At 40.2% G+C, this 17201-nt stretch overlaps 1 protein-coding gene across 3 annotated transcripts in view; it reads left to right on the top strand.

Moving 5' to 3' along the window:
* Positions 1 to 14352, top strand: part of FAM114A1 (family with sequence similarity 114 member A1) — a 31675-nt gene extending 17323 nt beyond the window's left edge. For 2 of the 3 annotated variants that reach the window (XM_054165633.1, XM_054165751.1), the window contains 6 exons: positions 3730 to 3815; positions 4921 to 5088; positions 6938 to 7077; positions 8302 to 8374; positions 11671 to 11724; positions 13926 to 14352. In XM_054165633.1, the coding sequence (XP_054021608.1) occupies positions 3730 to 3815; positions 4921 to 5088; positions 6938 to 7077; positions 8302 to 8374; positions 11671 to 11724; positions 13926 to 14027 (623 nt within the window). In that variant the 3' untranslated portion in view covers positions 14028 to 14352. The remainder of the gene's footprint in view (positions 1 to 3729; positions 3816 to 4920; positions 5089 to 6937; positions 7078 to 8301; positions 8375 to 11670; positions 11725 to 13925) is intronic. The other variant, XM_054165711.1, reaches the window with a different exon arrangement.
* Positions 14353 to 17201: the final 2849 nt, after the last annotated feature.

The raw sequence follows: 17201 nt of genomic DNA, 5'->3' as shown, positions 1-17201 counted from the left end.
CTTCTGTGGATAGTAATTTTTTTAATGACAATCCAAGCTGTAATTCCTGATACCCTGATATTCTGCATCAGGTAGTCACTGAAATTAATACTCTAAAATTTCTGAAAGCTGCTAGATTTTAAATTTATGTTGTAACTGAAGTGTGAGCTCTAGAGAATACATTGTAAGAAAGTGTCATATTACTTTTGCTATATCATCAGTGAAATAAAAACACAAGAAAGGAAAAGAGTAACTTTTGGGATAACTGAGATTCTTACAAAATCTTTATCAAATTGTGTAGCCTGAAAGGTTTGGAGTGTTTAGCAGTGTTTTTCTGTTTAGCAGCTTCATCCTTACTTTGCACCCTAGACAGGGAAAAGTGTAGAGTACAATAGACTTAAAAATCCTGAACCTTTTGAAGGAAAGTCAGTTTGAAGCATAAAGGCAATGCTGCTTTCTAGGTGTTGCTTGGCAAGACGTGACATGTGGAGTGTGGGAAAGAAGTTAAAGCAACAGAAGAGTGTTATAAATATGACATAGAGCACAGTGTTGAAGAGAATGGGACCAGCATGACAGCCTATCTATCAGCTGACAAAAGCACTATAAAATGGGTGGATGCTTTGGCTAGGGGCAAAATAGATGTCTTGAACAAGTCAGGAATATTTGCATTCCCCAGAACAGGCTGAGAACAGAAGGATAAGAAATTAGCTTACAGTCACTGTAGTTTGTGTCTTCAGGTCTGTGAGATCCATGCTAAATCTCTTCTAGCTAATGGAAACAATGCCCTTGACCTGACTGAAGACTGGCTTATGGCACTGCACACCCTCCAGTGAGGGTGGTGAGACACTGGAACAGGCTGCCCAGAGAGGGTGTGGATGCCCCCTCCCCAGATGTGTTCAAGGCTAGGTTGGATGAGGCCTTGAGCAACCTGATCTAGTGGAAGGTGATCCTGCCAATGCTAGAGGGATGAGAACTAGATGATCTTTAAGGTCCCTTCCAACCCAAACCATTCTGTGATTCTATGAATCTATGAATTAAAGTCCTGCTAGGCACATTAATAGGTTTTACACTTAAAAAATCAAGTCACTAAGCCATATGCTTCTTTAATAGCATAATTTTTAGACAATTATATATTTTTACTTAAGCTGGCTAATCTAGCAAGAGGTAGCAGGCTGTTAAATTCTGTGAAGGAATTTGGGGTTTTAATCCTGCTTGCAAAACAATTTAAGCCTACAACTAATTTGCCTTCAGAAGGATTTTCATCTGTACTTCCTAGCTCTATAAAACCTGTGATTTTATTCCCCCCTCCTTTGTGTAAGGAAGCCACTCCCCTACAAAAAACAGAGATTAACAGTGTTTGAAAGTGCTAAATCTTGTCTAGCCACTGAGCGCTACTTGAAAACACGTTAATTACCACTTATTGCTAATTTGTTACCACTTTGTCATCATCAAAGTCGTGTTATTTAAATGGTAATCATTTGTCAGTGTTATGTATGTTCAGCAAAAAAACAACCAGCTGGGAGAACCAGCGCTTTGCATTCAAGTGTTTGAAAAGGGTGGCTGCTTGGCTTATGTAAACTCTCAGGGTCCTGTCTTATCCCAGGCTCTCAGGCTCTCAGTTCTGAGATGCTAGCTTTTACTTTCTGTCATGAATACTTTCAGTCCTCCTAGAGGAGAAATCACTGCAGTGATCTTTGGAGGTTTGGAGAAAGGATTTCTTCCTGGCAACTTTGAAACCGGAATCCCCAGAGGTTTTGTATCTTTGCTTAACAGTCAGATTGGTGCAAAATCATTATGAAAAGAAAGAAAATGTGTTTTCTGACACAAGTCAGAGAAAGCCAAATTCATACCCTTTCCTCTAAAGTTTCCTCTCACTTTGCTTATGCAGCCATTTAATGAATTGTTCATTGCAGCTTCTTTTTGTTTCAGTTTTTTTATGAAATAATGAGACTATCTGAAAAAGTAGCTTTACCCACATTTTGCAAGCTTATTAATACCAAAAATTTCATATGTGAGGTTAAAAGAGATGGTAACCCAAGTGAGTATTGAACTGAACATCCTAGTTACCAACAATTTTGGTAATTTTCCAGGGCTCCAGTGAGCTGCTTATCAGTTTTCAGTGTGCTGCGATTTATAAAACAATTTGGCATTGCTTGAAGAACAAGGGAGTTCAGTGTATCCACAGGGTGCTGTATTGCAAAACCTGAAAGTCCTGTTAACAAAACTTGCTGATAAGGGCATCAACGAAATGAAACCTGTTAATCAGTTTGGTCTGCCAGAATACTATCTTCTTGACCTGGTCCTCTGCTGTTAGGGGAGTCCTCAGTTTCTTGCTCATTGCAGGTGAAAAGTTCTTCCTGGTAATTACTGATTTATTTTATAGCACCAAAGATGGGAACTTTCTTTACAAGCAAAGGTGAGATGTCTTTTGGTTTAGGAGAGTATGATCTGAGCATCAGGTTCTACCTCCTTTCCACACCTTGCAAGTACTGCAGACCACAAACAATTCTACAGAAATCCCCAAACTCATTGGAGAGTAATGATCCTCTGGTTTTAAAGCCCAGTACTGAAGATTTGCATAAAAACAGAAAAAATGGCCCTGCCTAATAAAAGAACTCCAGGAAAGTGTGAATACTAGAAGACATGAAATTCATTTTTTAAGTAGCTGAGTTTTTATGAAGCTCAGTACAGGGATTTTTACCTTTTAGCAACATCAGTCTAAAACAGAAATGGATTTTTTATATTCCACCAGGAAATGTTGATGAAGATTCCAAACCCAGTAAGTGCAGATGAACCAACCAAAATACCAACTTTTAGGGACCTTTAGGCATGGTAGAATATTGCAATTGAAATATATATAAAAAAGATTAAATTCAAATACTAGTGATATTTGTCTTTGCTCATAAATCATGTGAAATAAAAGTGCAGATTCTTCAAGGCTCATTACTCCAAAGCAAAACAGAAAACATTCTTCATTTCAGCAAAGCTCAATCTTAAAATAGAAAGAGAATATACCCCTAAAATAGAAAGAGAATATACCTCTTACCTGTGGTTTGCAGACCGAGCAACAGAGAACAGGTTTTCATAGAATAGTTTGGATTGGAAAAGACCTTTACAATCATCCAGTCATTATCTAACTCTTCTGAGTCTGGTGCTAAACCACATCACTCAGCACCACATCTCTGCATCTTTTAGACACCCCAGGGGTAGGGGTTTAACCAGCTCCCTGGGGAGCCTGTTCCAGTGTTTGAGAACCCTTTCAGATAAGAATTTTCTTCTAATTTCCAACCTAAAGCTTCTCTGATGCAACTTGAGGCTATTTCCTCTCATCCTACCAAACCTTCTCTGGTATGTTTGCTCTGAAACTTAATTGTATCTGTCCCTGTTGCAGTTCGTATTCTTTGGTTTGAAAGAACAAGTTAGTATGTCAATCCTGGTTATTAGGTGGGTCATGTATTCTTGTTAGATAAATAAGGGTCGTGCAGCTTCTTCTCTTACCTGTTCTTGTAAAACTTAGTGGAATTCAGAATGGGGTGGAAAGAGTAGTGTCAGGCTAGCATATCAGGTTGTACAGGTAACTTTGTTGCTTGTCCTTGTCTTTGAGCATACACGTGCACACACACCTCCTTTGTGATACTGTCACTGCTTTTCAAGTGCTAAAGTGCTTGGGTAAACTCCCTGGCTGTATTCGTGTGAAATATGGTAGTGATGACACCCTAACCAAAATTGTCTTGGTTTTTTTTCTTGCAGCAGATATGGGAGAAGAGTTTGTCAGCATGCTCACTGAACTGCTGTTTGAATTGCACGTTGCTGCTACTCCTGACAAACTTAATAAGGTTAGCACCTGTTAGTGGGCTGCCCTCTGCTCCTTGGGCAAAGAGGGAGGGCTTTGTTCTGAGATGTGGCACTAAGCAGTGCCTACCTCTGTTCAGGTGGTTCAGAAAGCAAAGTACAGGACTGTGGGACTAAAATGACAGAGAAGCTTTCAGAGAAGAAATAAGATTACTAAGGCAATGCAGCTTCAGTGGGCTGGCACAGTGGACTGGTGTAGAAAGCCTTGAACCAGGACTGTCTCAGCAGAACAGAGTTCCTGAGGACAGCAGATTTGGGTTTACATACTGGGAACAAAGGTCAGAGTCAGAGTTATTTTTCTTGCTTCTCATGTTTGTTCTTTTGAGGGGCTTTTGCATGCCTTCTTAGCTAGAAACAGCCTTGGATTTATCTCATCTAGCTTCAAACATCTAGAAGTTAGATGGCTACAAGTTAGTCACATCACTAGTCACATTTGTTCTATCAGGCCCCTTGATTCACCTGCTGATCTTAGGTTCAGATGAATGCTTATCCCTCTAGCTCCACAGACAGACTATGAATAACTAACTTAGGCTTAGATCTTAACATATTTTGACCTCATGTTAAAAAACAGGTATCATAAATTTCCTACTAACCATAACACTAGACTGAATTTGTACAAAGCTTCAAGACTTTTCCACTTCAATCTGCTTTCATGCCTGGGAAGGCAGCTGAAGACATACTGATTTTTATATTTGTTTTTCCTTCAAGATTTCATCTCTCATACCTCTCCACATTTTTATCTTTTGTGGGTTTTTATATCACTTTCTTATTTCTTTATGAAAATTATTTCTAAGTAAATTCCTTTGTAAAACACCACATAAAACTGAAATGGGAGTAACTTTGGTATTGATGGCGAGTCTATGTGTTGGAAAGATCAGACTTAAATGGCTGATCCATCTTTATGCAGTCAGAAATGCTTCTCTCTGCAGTTTCTTAACTGCACAGTTGACTAAATGCCACACAGAAGTTCAACATGTTTAAACCTCTGGATGTAAAAAAGGAAGTGATTAAATGTCTTGTTAATTAATGTTCAGGAAAACAATTTGGTATTCCTTATATGAATTGAACACTGGGCTCTTTGTTTGGCAGGCTAGGAAAAAAGCTCATGAATGGCTGGAAGAAGCCAATTTTTCCACACCAGTAGACATAGAAGAGGAGCTAAAAGAAAAGCCTGGAGAACCTGATGAGGAAAAGACTGAAAAAGAAGATAAAATCGACAGTGACAAACCAGAAGGACATAAAACCAAAACTGTGGAGGTACACTAGCTTTTGGAGGATGTTTCATTCAGCAAATTGCCATGCATTGATAAGATTACTTCTTCATCTTTGTGTGTTGCTTTTATGTGTTGTCCTTAGTTTTTAAACTTATCTGAGGTGTTAAGAAACATTAATACATAACTGTTCACCGTAGTCCCAGTAAGAAAGTTCCATCAATATTTCTCCTGTTAGGCTAATCCCATAAGTAAATACCAAAGTAACAGCTCCTCTGCTTATCACATTGGGTTTATTGTAATTTTTTCCTGTGTTTTTGTGTGTCTTCCTGTGTATTCACAACATGCAATGCGCAGAGGGATGCTGTGGAGTCATGTCAATAGCACGTTGAAAGTCATATCTCGACACTCCTCAGCATCTCTGTCTCCCAGAGACAATATATGGAATAAAATATTCAACCTTAAACAGTTTAAATCACAAGGAGACAAACAGAAATAGGCAGCTCACAAGTGTTCATTCTCCTTATGAAAGATGCTTGTAAAGCTACAAGTCTGGTGTCCATTTAGACAACCCCTCATTGTGGCTGAATATTTCAGGCCAGGTTATAACAATATGAAATGTGGATGGTAACTTTGTCAAGATTTGCTGAATGACTCCTAATAAAGAAATTATCTGTCATGTTACCTTGCAGAAAAGGTCCAAAGAAGGATACAGAGTTGCACTGTATACATTACAGATTTTTGTGTGATTGCACATTTCCAGCTGGCATCAGCTTGTGAAAGCTTTAATGCTATAGTGCTAGGCAGAATTTTTTATCATTGCTGATCAAAGCTGCTATTTTATTGGGAGTGTTATCCATTTGTTCTCCAGATATTTGTCTGAGTGATGACTCAAGGCTTTTGATTCCATATAAAAATAATTCTGAGTTACTCCAGAGTTAAGGGATCTTTATTTGTTAGGACTAGGTTTAAAAGCATTGTGTAGAAAACCTGAGATCCTGACCTAGTTGCCATCCATTCTTTTTTCTTTTACTGATGAGTATGAGGACTGTAATTTATAATCTATGGATATTTCATTTTCCAGTATTTTTTGTGGTGGTGATATAATGGGTGCTATGACTACTTTGTGTATGTGGTGGCATTTCCAGCTGGGGCAAGGAGGGCTCCTTTAATCCAAATTCTTCAATAAGTATATATCACCGAATCACAGAAACATTCAGGTTGGAAAAGACCCTCTCAGGATAACCAAGTCCAATCCAGAACCCCACTCTACAAGGTTCATCCCTAAGCACCACATCCAAACAACCTTGAAACACATCCAGGGGTGGTGACTCAACCACCTCCCTGGGCAACACATTCCAAAGCCTGATCACTCTTCCTGTGAAGAGTCATAACTTGAGGCCATTTCCTCTTGTTCTGTCACTAATTAAATGTGAGAAGAGACCAGCACCAGCCTCTCTACAATGTCCTTTCAGATAGTTATAGAGAGCAGTGAGGTCTCTCATCAGCCTGTTGGATGATAGGTTGGACTCAATGATCTCAAAGGTCTATTCCAACCTGGTTAATTCTATTCTATTCTCCTTTCCAAACTAAACAGCCCCAGCTCCTTCAGTTGCTCTTCAAAGATTTATTCTCTAGGCCTTTCCCCAGCTTCATTGCCCTCCTCTGCACTCACTCCAGCACCTCCACATCTCTCCTGTATTAGGTTCCCAAAACTGGACACAATACTCGAGGTGTGGCCTCACCAGAGCTGAGTACAAGGGGATACAAGCCAGGATGTCACTGGCTTTCTTGGCCACCTGGGCACACTGCTTGCTCATATACAGTTGCTTATCTATATGTGCACTTAGCAATGTTGTTCTTATTGATTCAGTTGTTGCCTGTTTTAATTGAAGGAAATCTACATGCTGTCCATTGAAAGTCTGGCTGAGGTGACTGCTCGTTGTATCGAACAGCTGCATAAAGTAGCAGAATTAATTCTACATGGGCAGGAAGTAGAGAAAACAGCTCAAGATCAAGCAAAAGTCCTGACAAAGTGAGTATGCTGTGCTTCAAAGATGATCATTTGACATTTGCTTAGGAAGAACTCAGGAAGTTCTGTTCAGCTTTTGGCAGTTGAAGGCACAGTACATTCATGGATCACCAAATAGCACTGGCTTTAGGGGGCCTGGTACTATATTTTCTCATGAAGTCAAGTTGCATAGGCTTCCTGTCACTTTTTGAAATGACTGACAAAACCATGACCTGTTCACAAGCTGGAAGTTGTTTCTGCTCCAGCAAGTGCACATACATGCTAATTTGGGTTGCATTTCCTGTTCCCTCTGCAAAAGATTCTGTGCTTGCATCTAGAGAGCTTGCTTTAAGAGTCCACAGTGCAGTCTTATCAGCTAATAGGTTTTCATCATCTAGTGGTTATCAGCCAGAAATATACAAAAATCAAGACGACCACATCTGTCAACAACTTTGTAGCAGACCACAGCAGAAGGTGCATAAATTCAGGAGGCCAGTTCATCTCATGGAACTCAAAATTCACAGCTCAAGCTCTCTGTAGTAATCAGTTCTACCAATCTCAGTGGGTTTTGATGTCGAGATGCTGTAAGCATTGAGTCCTACATAAGTAAAGTATTTAAGGAAGTGTTTATCCTTATCATTGCTTTTAACAATAGCAAAGAAGGGACACTTCAGTCTAAAGCAAAGTATGTGAAGAAGTAAATTATATAGAGCACCTTGTAGGATGATGTTCTATATGATTCACTTGTGAATGTTTAGCAAAACAATGAAAGGCCTAAGAATAGAAGTAGATCTCCTTGTTCTTTCTTATTTTAACCTCAGGGCTACTTCCTCTTTTAGTGCAGAGTAGATGTTTTATTGCTTAGATAAGAAACTTTCTCACTGTTTTCATTAAAGTTTGATTTTCAACAGTATTTCTAGGAGTTGTTTTCTTTAATGAGCGTTAAACTGAAGGTTTAAAATTTTAAAATGGAACCACTGCACTCTCAAAACAGGCTGGTGAGGAGCCAGTTTGGCATCACTTTGCTGCTGTAGTCAGCAGTGGATTTTTCACTGGTGGAATAGAAAAATCTTTATCATGAACAAAGTCTACCTCAAAAAAAATTTAAAATCACTAGAAGAAAAATTGCCTTTAGAACATTCTTGTCTTCTAAGATGAAGTTTGTGCCTGGAACAGTCATGGGGGTTTTATCCAATGACAGGATGAGGATGTATTTTCATATTTGTCTGTCTTTTTTTTTTCAACCAGTTTAACAAGTGCCATGTGCAATGAAGTTTCCTCTTTATCAAAGAAGTTTTCCGATTCTTTAACAGCAGCTGGGGTAAGATTAGAGCATTTTCTGTAGCATTTGGCATTTCTTTAACATAGTTCACTTCTTGAAACGGAATTTACTACCCAAGTCCAGTGGCTTTGCACAAGGTGCCAGCAAAGAGGGCACATCTTCTCTCAGAAAAAGAATACAGGGCATTTTTACAGCAGTTTCCCTGTTGCAGAGGAAATTTATAAGCCTTGATAGCCTGCTGTGTGTCCCCTGCCTTCTAAAGTCCTTCTAGACACCATTTCCTGTTTTTCCTGATCACTGCTCAGCACTTCTTATCTTCTTGTACTGACGTGGCCCCACATTTGAAGTCTTACAACCTGATATTAACTTCACCTATTCAGCCTATCCCTTTTGAATGCATCTGAGTAAAAGTTATTAATAGATAACAGTTCCAATACCTTAAGATGGTTTCATGAGCTGTCTTCTTAGCCTTTGCTAAATCCTCTGGCCTAGGGCCACTGTGATTCCAAAAGGTTTAAAAGATCAGAAAATCTGTTTGGTTGTCCAGCTTAAAAAAAACAACCAACCAACCGACCAAAAAAATCATCACTCTGTCTTGTATCTCAAGAAATTCCATTTAGGAACATCCATTTATCTGTGAACATCTTTGCTAGAAATAGCATCCTGCCTTTCAGGATGTTTCAGACAATCTGAGTATTCTAGCAACATCCACAGGCAAAAATTGTGCTGCTGCTGCAATTGTTCTGCAAATGTCAGAGAAGAGCAAACTCTGGCTCTCCTGATTACTCCATGAAAATGTGACTATACATCAAAGGAAATTTTCCCAGTTCTCCCATGAGCTCTCCCAGCATATTTCTGAGCAAGTTTTTCCAGAGTTATGTGTGGAGAACATGATTTATTGGGTTGCTTTTATTCTGAATCATTTACATTCCTTCTCATTACTCTGGGAGAAACTGCTTATTTTGTGTTTCATATTTTGGCATATCTTTGTGTGACACTTGCAATAAATAAATGCACAGGCATAAAAAAATAAATTGCACATGAAATATTAAGCTGGCCCAGCTCAGAAAATTGAAAACTAGAGCTTCCATAGCATTGCACTAGGTTTTGTTCTTATCAACTCAGTTGGTAGGGTCACATTGTTCTTGTGGATGTTGTGTGGACATGTAAGAATCTGAGCACAAAGACACTTCCCACTGCTAAAATACTCAGTAGAAAAGAGTATTATCAGGGCAGTCTGGTGATCTCTATGTGCTGTTGTATGCCTGTAAGCCTTTGAGGAGGATGTGGGCCTTCTGTTCACCATGATCAGTGGGAAAGTAAAAAATGCCTGTGACAGAATTATAGAATAGTTTTGCTTGCAAAAGGCCTTTGAAGTCGTACAGTCCAACCACTGTCTAACTCTACCAAGTCTGGTGCTAAACCATGTTCCCTCAGCACCTCATCTTTTGCAGCTCTGAAACACCTTCAGGTATGGGGATTCAGCCATCTCCCTGGGGAGCCTGTTCTAGTGTTTGAGAACCCTTTCAGTCAAGAAATTTCTTCTAATATCCAACCTAAACCTCCCCTGGTGCAACTTGAGGCCATTTTATCTCATCCTATCATGTGTTACAAAGGAGAAGAGACCAACGGCCACCTGGCTTCAGCCTCCTTTTAGGGAGTTGTAGAGAGAAAGGTGGTCTCCCCTCAGCCTCCTTTTCTCCATATTAAACAACCCCAGTTCCCTCATCTGCTTCTCACCAGACCTGTTCTCCAGATCCACCAGCTTTGTTGCACTTCCCAGGACACACTTCAGCACCTCAATGTCCTTCCTGTAGTGAGGACCCCAAAACTGACCCCAGTACTCAAGGTGTGGCCACACCAGTATTGAGTACACGGGCACAATCACTTCCCTGGTTCCAGTGGTTAAGCTTCCTCCTTATCCTGCCAACAGCACCTGGGTTCACAAAACCATTCCAGTGTCCTGCAGAGTGGTTCAATTCATGGCAAACTGAGCAGTGGCTTAAATAACTGGTGTTTTTTTTCCAACATAATGCCATCCCATCTATGTAATTCAGACATTAGTTGTAGTTCTGGCTCTGCACATAGTTTATAATCACAGTATTCCAGGTTAGAAGGCATCCCAAGGATCATCTGGTCCAACCTTTCTAGGTAATAGTAGAATTGAAATGAGATGGCCCATCACCCTGTCAAGCTGAGTCCTAAAACTGTCCCACGCAAGGGAAGAGTTACGCAGAAGTAAGGAATAACAGCTTGGTTTGCTAGGCAGGATTTCCTGCAGACTTTAACTTATTGATCCATACAATCAATACATTTAATTGATACTGCTCTCTGTTTCAGTTTATTGACAATCAACTAAATAGCACACTCTGTAATGGATTTTCTAGTAACCAACAGTGAAAGAGTTCTTCTTTTCTCTAACCATCTTCTCTTTCTGCACACTCAAAGTTAGGTGTTTCATCTTTCTTTAAATCTGTAATATGAAGGCTATGAGGTTGTAAGTAGAAGTACTTCAGCTAAATTAAATCTTGTGGATCCTTTGTTCCAATGAAGTCCACTATTTGGTATTGAAAGAAAGCAGCTCTTGCTGGAGGTTGTAAAAAACCACAATGCGAGGAACAGGGAGAATAAAAATGGGAAAGAACATTTTAAAAAGCAGAGGAGCTGAAATATCTTGATTTTTCTAGTCTCCAGTAGTGTCATTACTCATTGCACCCATCTTCATTTTTATCTGGTGCCTGAGAAAAAAAAGCTATGCATGCTAAGCTGTGTTTACTGGCCTGTCTACACTGTCCAGCTCAACATATACTGCCTCCAGTTTGGGGATCTGAGTATCACCTGGTTTTAATTCTGTAGGGGAGCTAACCTGGGCCTTCCTTTCCTTCTGCCCACAGATATTTGCCAAACTTCAAAGAAATTCATTTTCCTTCTGACCTGTATTTTACCTTCTTGTTTCCTTGAAAGTGAGCAAAGGGTTAAAAACATTGTGGGGAGGAGATGAAAAGGGCAGTGACACACAGGTGGGCAGACAATGTCATCACGTCCATCTCACATCTATAGGCAATTTGAAACTCTGTGGTACATGAATTAATGACAAAGTAAAACCCTGGGCCTGTCTTAGTTCATTGTATTCAGTGATAGAAACACGTAGGCTCTGCTGGAGTGTGTATGAAATGTAGGCACAGTTACCAGGAATATGTCATAAACAGGCTGAGTGAGAACCAAGGGGAAGTAGGACCTTGAAAGAATTCATAAAGCCACTTCTCAGATATCCAGACATTTCTCTTCAATGTATTTCACGTCCTGCCGTGTCCCTTCTCTTTTCTGCTTTACAGAGCAGTATGAAAGCAGAGGTTCTTAACCCCTTCATCAACAGTGTGCTATTAGAGGTAAGCCTTTGCTTTTTTCATGTTAGAAAATGCTCCAGTGAAATGATTCTGAAGGAAGAACTACATGAAAAACAATGACAGTGTCATTTTAGCTGCTCAGAGCCAGCTCATGAACCTCTTGGGTTTGTGTTCAGAGTCTCCCACAAATACTCTAGTGGTGATACTGCATTAACTGAGGAGTCTTGAGAGCTGCATGACTGAAGTAAGACTGGTCAGCTCTTAAACTCTGCTGCTGGATTACTCAGAGCACAGCAGGCAACTTGCAGTGTGCCCTTTAGCCCTTTTCTCAGCTATTCACAAGCTGCCTGGGATAAGTCTGTTCTTAGGGTTCCATTACCCAGTCCAAATATCACAAAGTCTCTCAGATTCCCAGGTAGGTTCAGACTATTCCTTTCTTTAAATTTGAGTTACTGCTGTGCTCCAGTGCTTCCCATTCACAGGCTAAGTGCCTTTCTACAAAGATTCACAGCCTTGCAGCTGTGAACCAGCCGTGTCAGACATAGAATCATAGCATGGTTTCAGTTGGAAGGGACCCTCAAGAGCATCTAGTTTTAGACTCACTGCCATGGGCAGGCACACCTCCTACTAGACCAGCTTGCTCAAGGTCCCATCCAACCTGGCTTGGAACACTTCCACGCTTGGAGCCTCCACAGCTTCTCTGGTGACATATTCCAATGCCTCACCAGACTCATGGAGAAGAATTTCCTCCTAATGTCTCATCTCAATCTAGCTTCTTCCAGTTTGAAGCCATTCCCCCTCATCCTGCCACTCCATGCCTTTGTTAAAAGCCCCTCTCCCACTTTCCTGTAGCCCCCTTAAAATACTGGAAGGCTTCTAAACATTCTCTGCACAGCCTTCTCTTCTCCAGGCTGAGCACCCCAACTCTCTCAGCCTGAGTGATTTATTTCTACACCATAATCTATGAGTCACCTCTTCTGTTAGACACCACGAGCTGCTTTTTATCACAAAAGCACAATGAGCAAAACATGCCTCAGTTTTACCAAGAAGAGGTCAAGAGGGAGTAATATGCTCATAAAGTACTAAAAGAGCTGCAGCACTCTGTTAATTAGATCACACCTCTCTAAACATAAACACATATTCCAGATTCCAATTCTGTGTCTAATAGCTATGTTCCCTTAAAAATGAGGAAAATACTGGTTTATAGTAAGCAGTTTGGCACTGAATTAACAATCCCTGTGAGGAAAATCATGGAATATGAATAGGGCTGTAGGAAAACAGTAGGGAAGATTCCCAAACAGTTCAGTTTGCAAGAGAGAGATCTGCTGCTGGAGTTCTTTCTAAACTCCAAGAACTGCAAAATGAGGGAGTGCCCAGAACTCTGGAATATGATGTTTTGTGCTTCTTAAACCCCATATTTTGTATACAAATACAGCCTGCTCTACTGTTTGGTATTAGAAATTCCAAAAATAGTGCTATGTGTTAAAGCCATTCTAGTAATTCAAACTGTTAATTTCAGTAACACTTCTCCCACCTACAGCAAATTCAGAATTAGTTCTCTTGATGGAAGGATGAGCTGGACAGGAGCTCAAAGTGAGGGGAAATCAGATTTTTTTCCCTGCAGTGATTCAGGCTATCCATGTTGTTTGTAAATTGTTGTAATTTATAGGTTTGGTTATCCACAAATTCTAAAATCCTCTTTGAATAAAGGTTATAGATGGTGCAGATGTGGAGGGTGGGGTGGAAAAGAGTGTTTAAAAAGTACAGAACTGTTAGAGAGAGTCCAGAGGAGGGCCATGAAGATGATCAGAGGGCTAGAGCACCACTGATATGAAGACAGGCTTTAGACAGTTGGGGTTGTTCAGTCTGGAGAAGAGAAGGCACCCAGGACACCTTTAAGCAGCCTTCCAGTACCTGAAGGGGGATACAGGAGAGCTGGAGAGGGACTTTAGACAAAGGCATGAAGTAACAGAAGGAGGGGGAATGGTTTCAAACTGGAAGAAGCTCAAATAAGATTAGACATTAGGAAGAAATTCTTCCCCATGAGGGTGGTGAGGCGCTGGAGCAGGTTGCCCAGAGAAGTTGTGGAGGCTCCAAGGCTGGAAGTGTTCAAAGGCAGATTGGATGGGACCTTGAGTTTGAAACAGACACTTTTGAAGGTCCCTTCCAACCCTAAACATTCTGTGCCTCTATGAAATGCACAGCAGCTGTCCTGATGAACTCATGTCTTCTCTCTCCTTCAGGGCTGCAACAGTACCACCTACATTCAGGATGCCTTCCAGCTGTTGCTTCCAGTTCTGCAGATTTCACAGATCCAGAGCAGCTGTTTGAAAGCACAAGAGTGACTGTTTCTCAGCAGTTGTCACCACTGGGCTTAACGAAAGCCACAGAGCTGATGTCCTTGATGTATGCAGAGAGAAGAGCTGGTATGAGGGGTGTCTGGCCACCCAGGGCCCTCTGAAGACAGTAAACGCGGTTTTGCACATACAGTACTGAACATTTTAAAACTCTCAGACTTGTAGACTTTAGAAGCAGTTAGAAAAGGGAGTAACTCCTTTTCCAGGAGAGCATATCCTTTGCATTAACTTAAACTGAAGTTTATTGATACTAGCATTGACTTAAATAAGGATTATAACTTTTGACCCTTTCACTTGTAGAGAACATACAAAGCAAATTAGAATGTAAGGTAACATTTCAGCCCAAAGGACCATTTCTGGCTTTTTGCATCTTGCCAGTTAAAAAAATGTTTCTTTCAAAAGTTGGTTGCAGTATTTCATTTTAGCCATCGTGAACAAATCATCATAGTGTGGTGCTTGTTAAATATTATTTACAGTAGCAAATACTAATATCATCATAATAATTACCACCTCCAGAACACTTAGTGTTGGAGGACTTGTACAGGTAACAGGTAATTAACTTTACTAAAAGCAAATCATGGAGGATAAGCACAAAGAATCCTCCTGAAAAGACATTTTCTGAGCCAGGTAAGAGTACGGGTATAGCTCTATATTTGCTGACCCATCCTTTTATATTCATCTATGTCTGTTCCTTAATTCCAACATCTAAACAACACTGCAGACCAAAGCAATCTTTTTATTATGCAAGGAGTAGAAAATTTGCCTTTGTTTTGTTTTTTAGCAATTGAAACACCCCCAGAAATAATCTCCTCTCGGATGTGTTACCAGGTGACCACTTTGGAGTTTAGTCTGGGCTTTAAACATTACGAACCTTTTTATCAGATGGAGTTACTGATACTGAAATACAGTTCTGGGGCATGGAAAAGTTGTGAAATGAAGTTATGAGATAATTGCTTTGAGTGGAGAGGTCAAGTGCCAGAGCAATCACCTTTGCTCTGAGGCAGTAACATTAAAAAGCAGCAGGAGTGAGGTTTCATAACACTAAAAATCATGATAATTTGTCCACATCCCTAGCTTAAAATCCTGATCTATGAACATCAGAATTCTTAAGGCTAGGAAGAGCCTTCCAAATGTTCCTGTAGCCTGTTCTGGATTTTCATTGTTTGTAATGTTTCTTTCAGCTATTTCTTTTTTTTGCCTCTTGAAACCATGAATTCACTCATCAGTTGTATTTAAAGACTTTTTAATTATAGTTAACATCTGACTATGTTTAATCATCAAAACATAGTTCATACATCATCAAAATAATGAAACAGGGCAGGACCTGTTCTGTTTATTAGGCAAGAGAAACCATGGATCTGCTTTGCACACGGTAACTTTCTGGAGTCCAAGTAAGAGAGGACAGAAATGTTGGTTGTGTCTTACACTGTTGTTCTGCTGTCACATGCAGTATGATTTTTTCATCTTCTGTTGTGTACAGATAAAATTTTTACAACCCCTGAATAAAGGGGGTTTTTAAGCAAAATCTATTTTTTAGAGTCAATAGAATGGTTTGGGTTGGAAGGGACCTTAAAGACTATCCAGTTCTAATCCCCATGCCATGGGCAGGGACACCTCCCACTAGACCAAGCTGCTCAAAGTCTCATTCATCCTGGTCTTAAGTACTTCCAGGGATGAGGTGTTCACAACATCTCTGGGCAGCCTGCTCCAGTGTCTCACCACCGTCACTGTAAAAAATTTCTTCCAAATGTCTGATCTAAATCTGCCCTTCTCTAGTTTAAAACCACTGCCCTTCTAAACAGTCCCTCTCCAGCTCTCCTGTAGCCCCCTTCAGGGACTGGAAGGCTGCTATAAGGTCTCCCTGGAGCCTCCTCTTCTGCCACGCTGTAATTTAACAAGTTTGAGATAACATTCTGGGTAAGTAGAAAATGTTAAAAAAACCTTACAGCAATATGCACAAAAATAAGAAACCCCTTGGCAGCTGAAAAGGCAAACAAAGCTTGACATTCGTTGGTATTTATGCCATACTGAACAGCTAACCTCACCTCAACATGGGAGAAAGTAGGACACAGAATATGCCACCAGCAGGCAGACTCAGTAGCCCAGAGGTAGGATGCAGCTCCCACACTTCTGTCTTGCATTGCTCTCTTTCTGAAAGCATTGTTTCAAAAGTGTATTACCAAATCATGTTCAGTTGATGTAAACCAGTTCAGCTCTGGGTTCTACACTTTGAGGGGAATAAGCAGACTCTTCTCTAGTAGTCCTGGCTGGCCGCTGGAAGAGACACTTGCTTCTGCTAACTTGACCAGGGTCATGCTTAGCTACAGACTTCAACTCAGTGCAGATCACTGAGGACCAGGTACTTACTCCATGTACTTGATTGTGAATAGTTTTCAGTTTTAAAGATCTGGCAGCATTTAGTGTCTTGTAAAAAGGCTTTTTTGTTTAAAGTGGGTTTTATTCTGTTGTTCTGTGCTGACAAGCAGAACATAATACCTCGTTAAAAGCTCATTTACTTTTCAAACAAAGACTGTCAAGAAAAATCCAGTGTTTTCACCTATCAATCATTACAGCCTGGATTTAATTTAACTTTAATGTGATCATTATTTTTCATCAAGAAACTTTTCAGTCCATGTTGGAGTCCCTCTGCATCATGTGTCTGTAAATGTGGTATTACTGCCAAGTGAGTCATAGAGCATGGCAGCAGCTGTTTCTTCATAGTGTTCCCCTGCCAAGTCAATGTTTTCAGACAGAAATCAAGTCTTACTTTTCCATAGGTAGGTTTTTTTTCTTCTTTTTTCCCCTTCTCTGAGATGCAGTGCAGAATATGTAGTGTTAAAACTGTCAGAAAAATGTGTTCACTAATAGTAGTGCCTTTTAGCAGAGATTGAACAATATCGTATTAGAAGCCTCAGGGGATAATGTTTGCAATCATTGAGGGGCATTCTGAAAACAAAGATTGCTTGTCTGAGAGACTTCTTACTAGAGGTTTTACTGTCTTGCTTAAATTATGTTTGTATTGAATAAAATACCTTACCCTACAGTAAAAGAAACTGAAAAATAACGTGGGGCTTAAAGTGCTGACATCTGTACAGGGTAGGCAGGGAAATAAGGCAGAGCATGAGCATAGGGATACTCCATCTGATCCCAGATGCAGACATC

The sequence above is a fragment of the Dryobates pubescens genome, chromosome 1, assembly GCF_014839835.1.
Source record: "Dryobates pubescens isolate bDryPub1 chromosome 1, bDryPub1.pri, whole genome shotgun sequence".
NCBI classification, from domain to species: domain Eukaryota; kingdom Metazoa; phylum Chordata; class Aves; order Piciformes; family Picidae; genus Dryobates; species Dryobates pubescens.
This window is presented reverse-complemented; position numbering and strand designations above follow the sequence as displayed.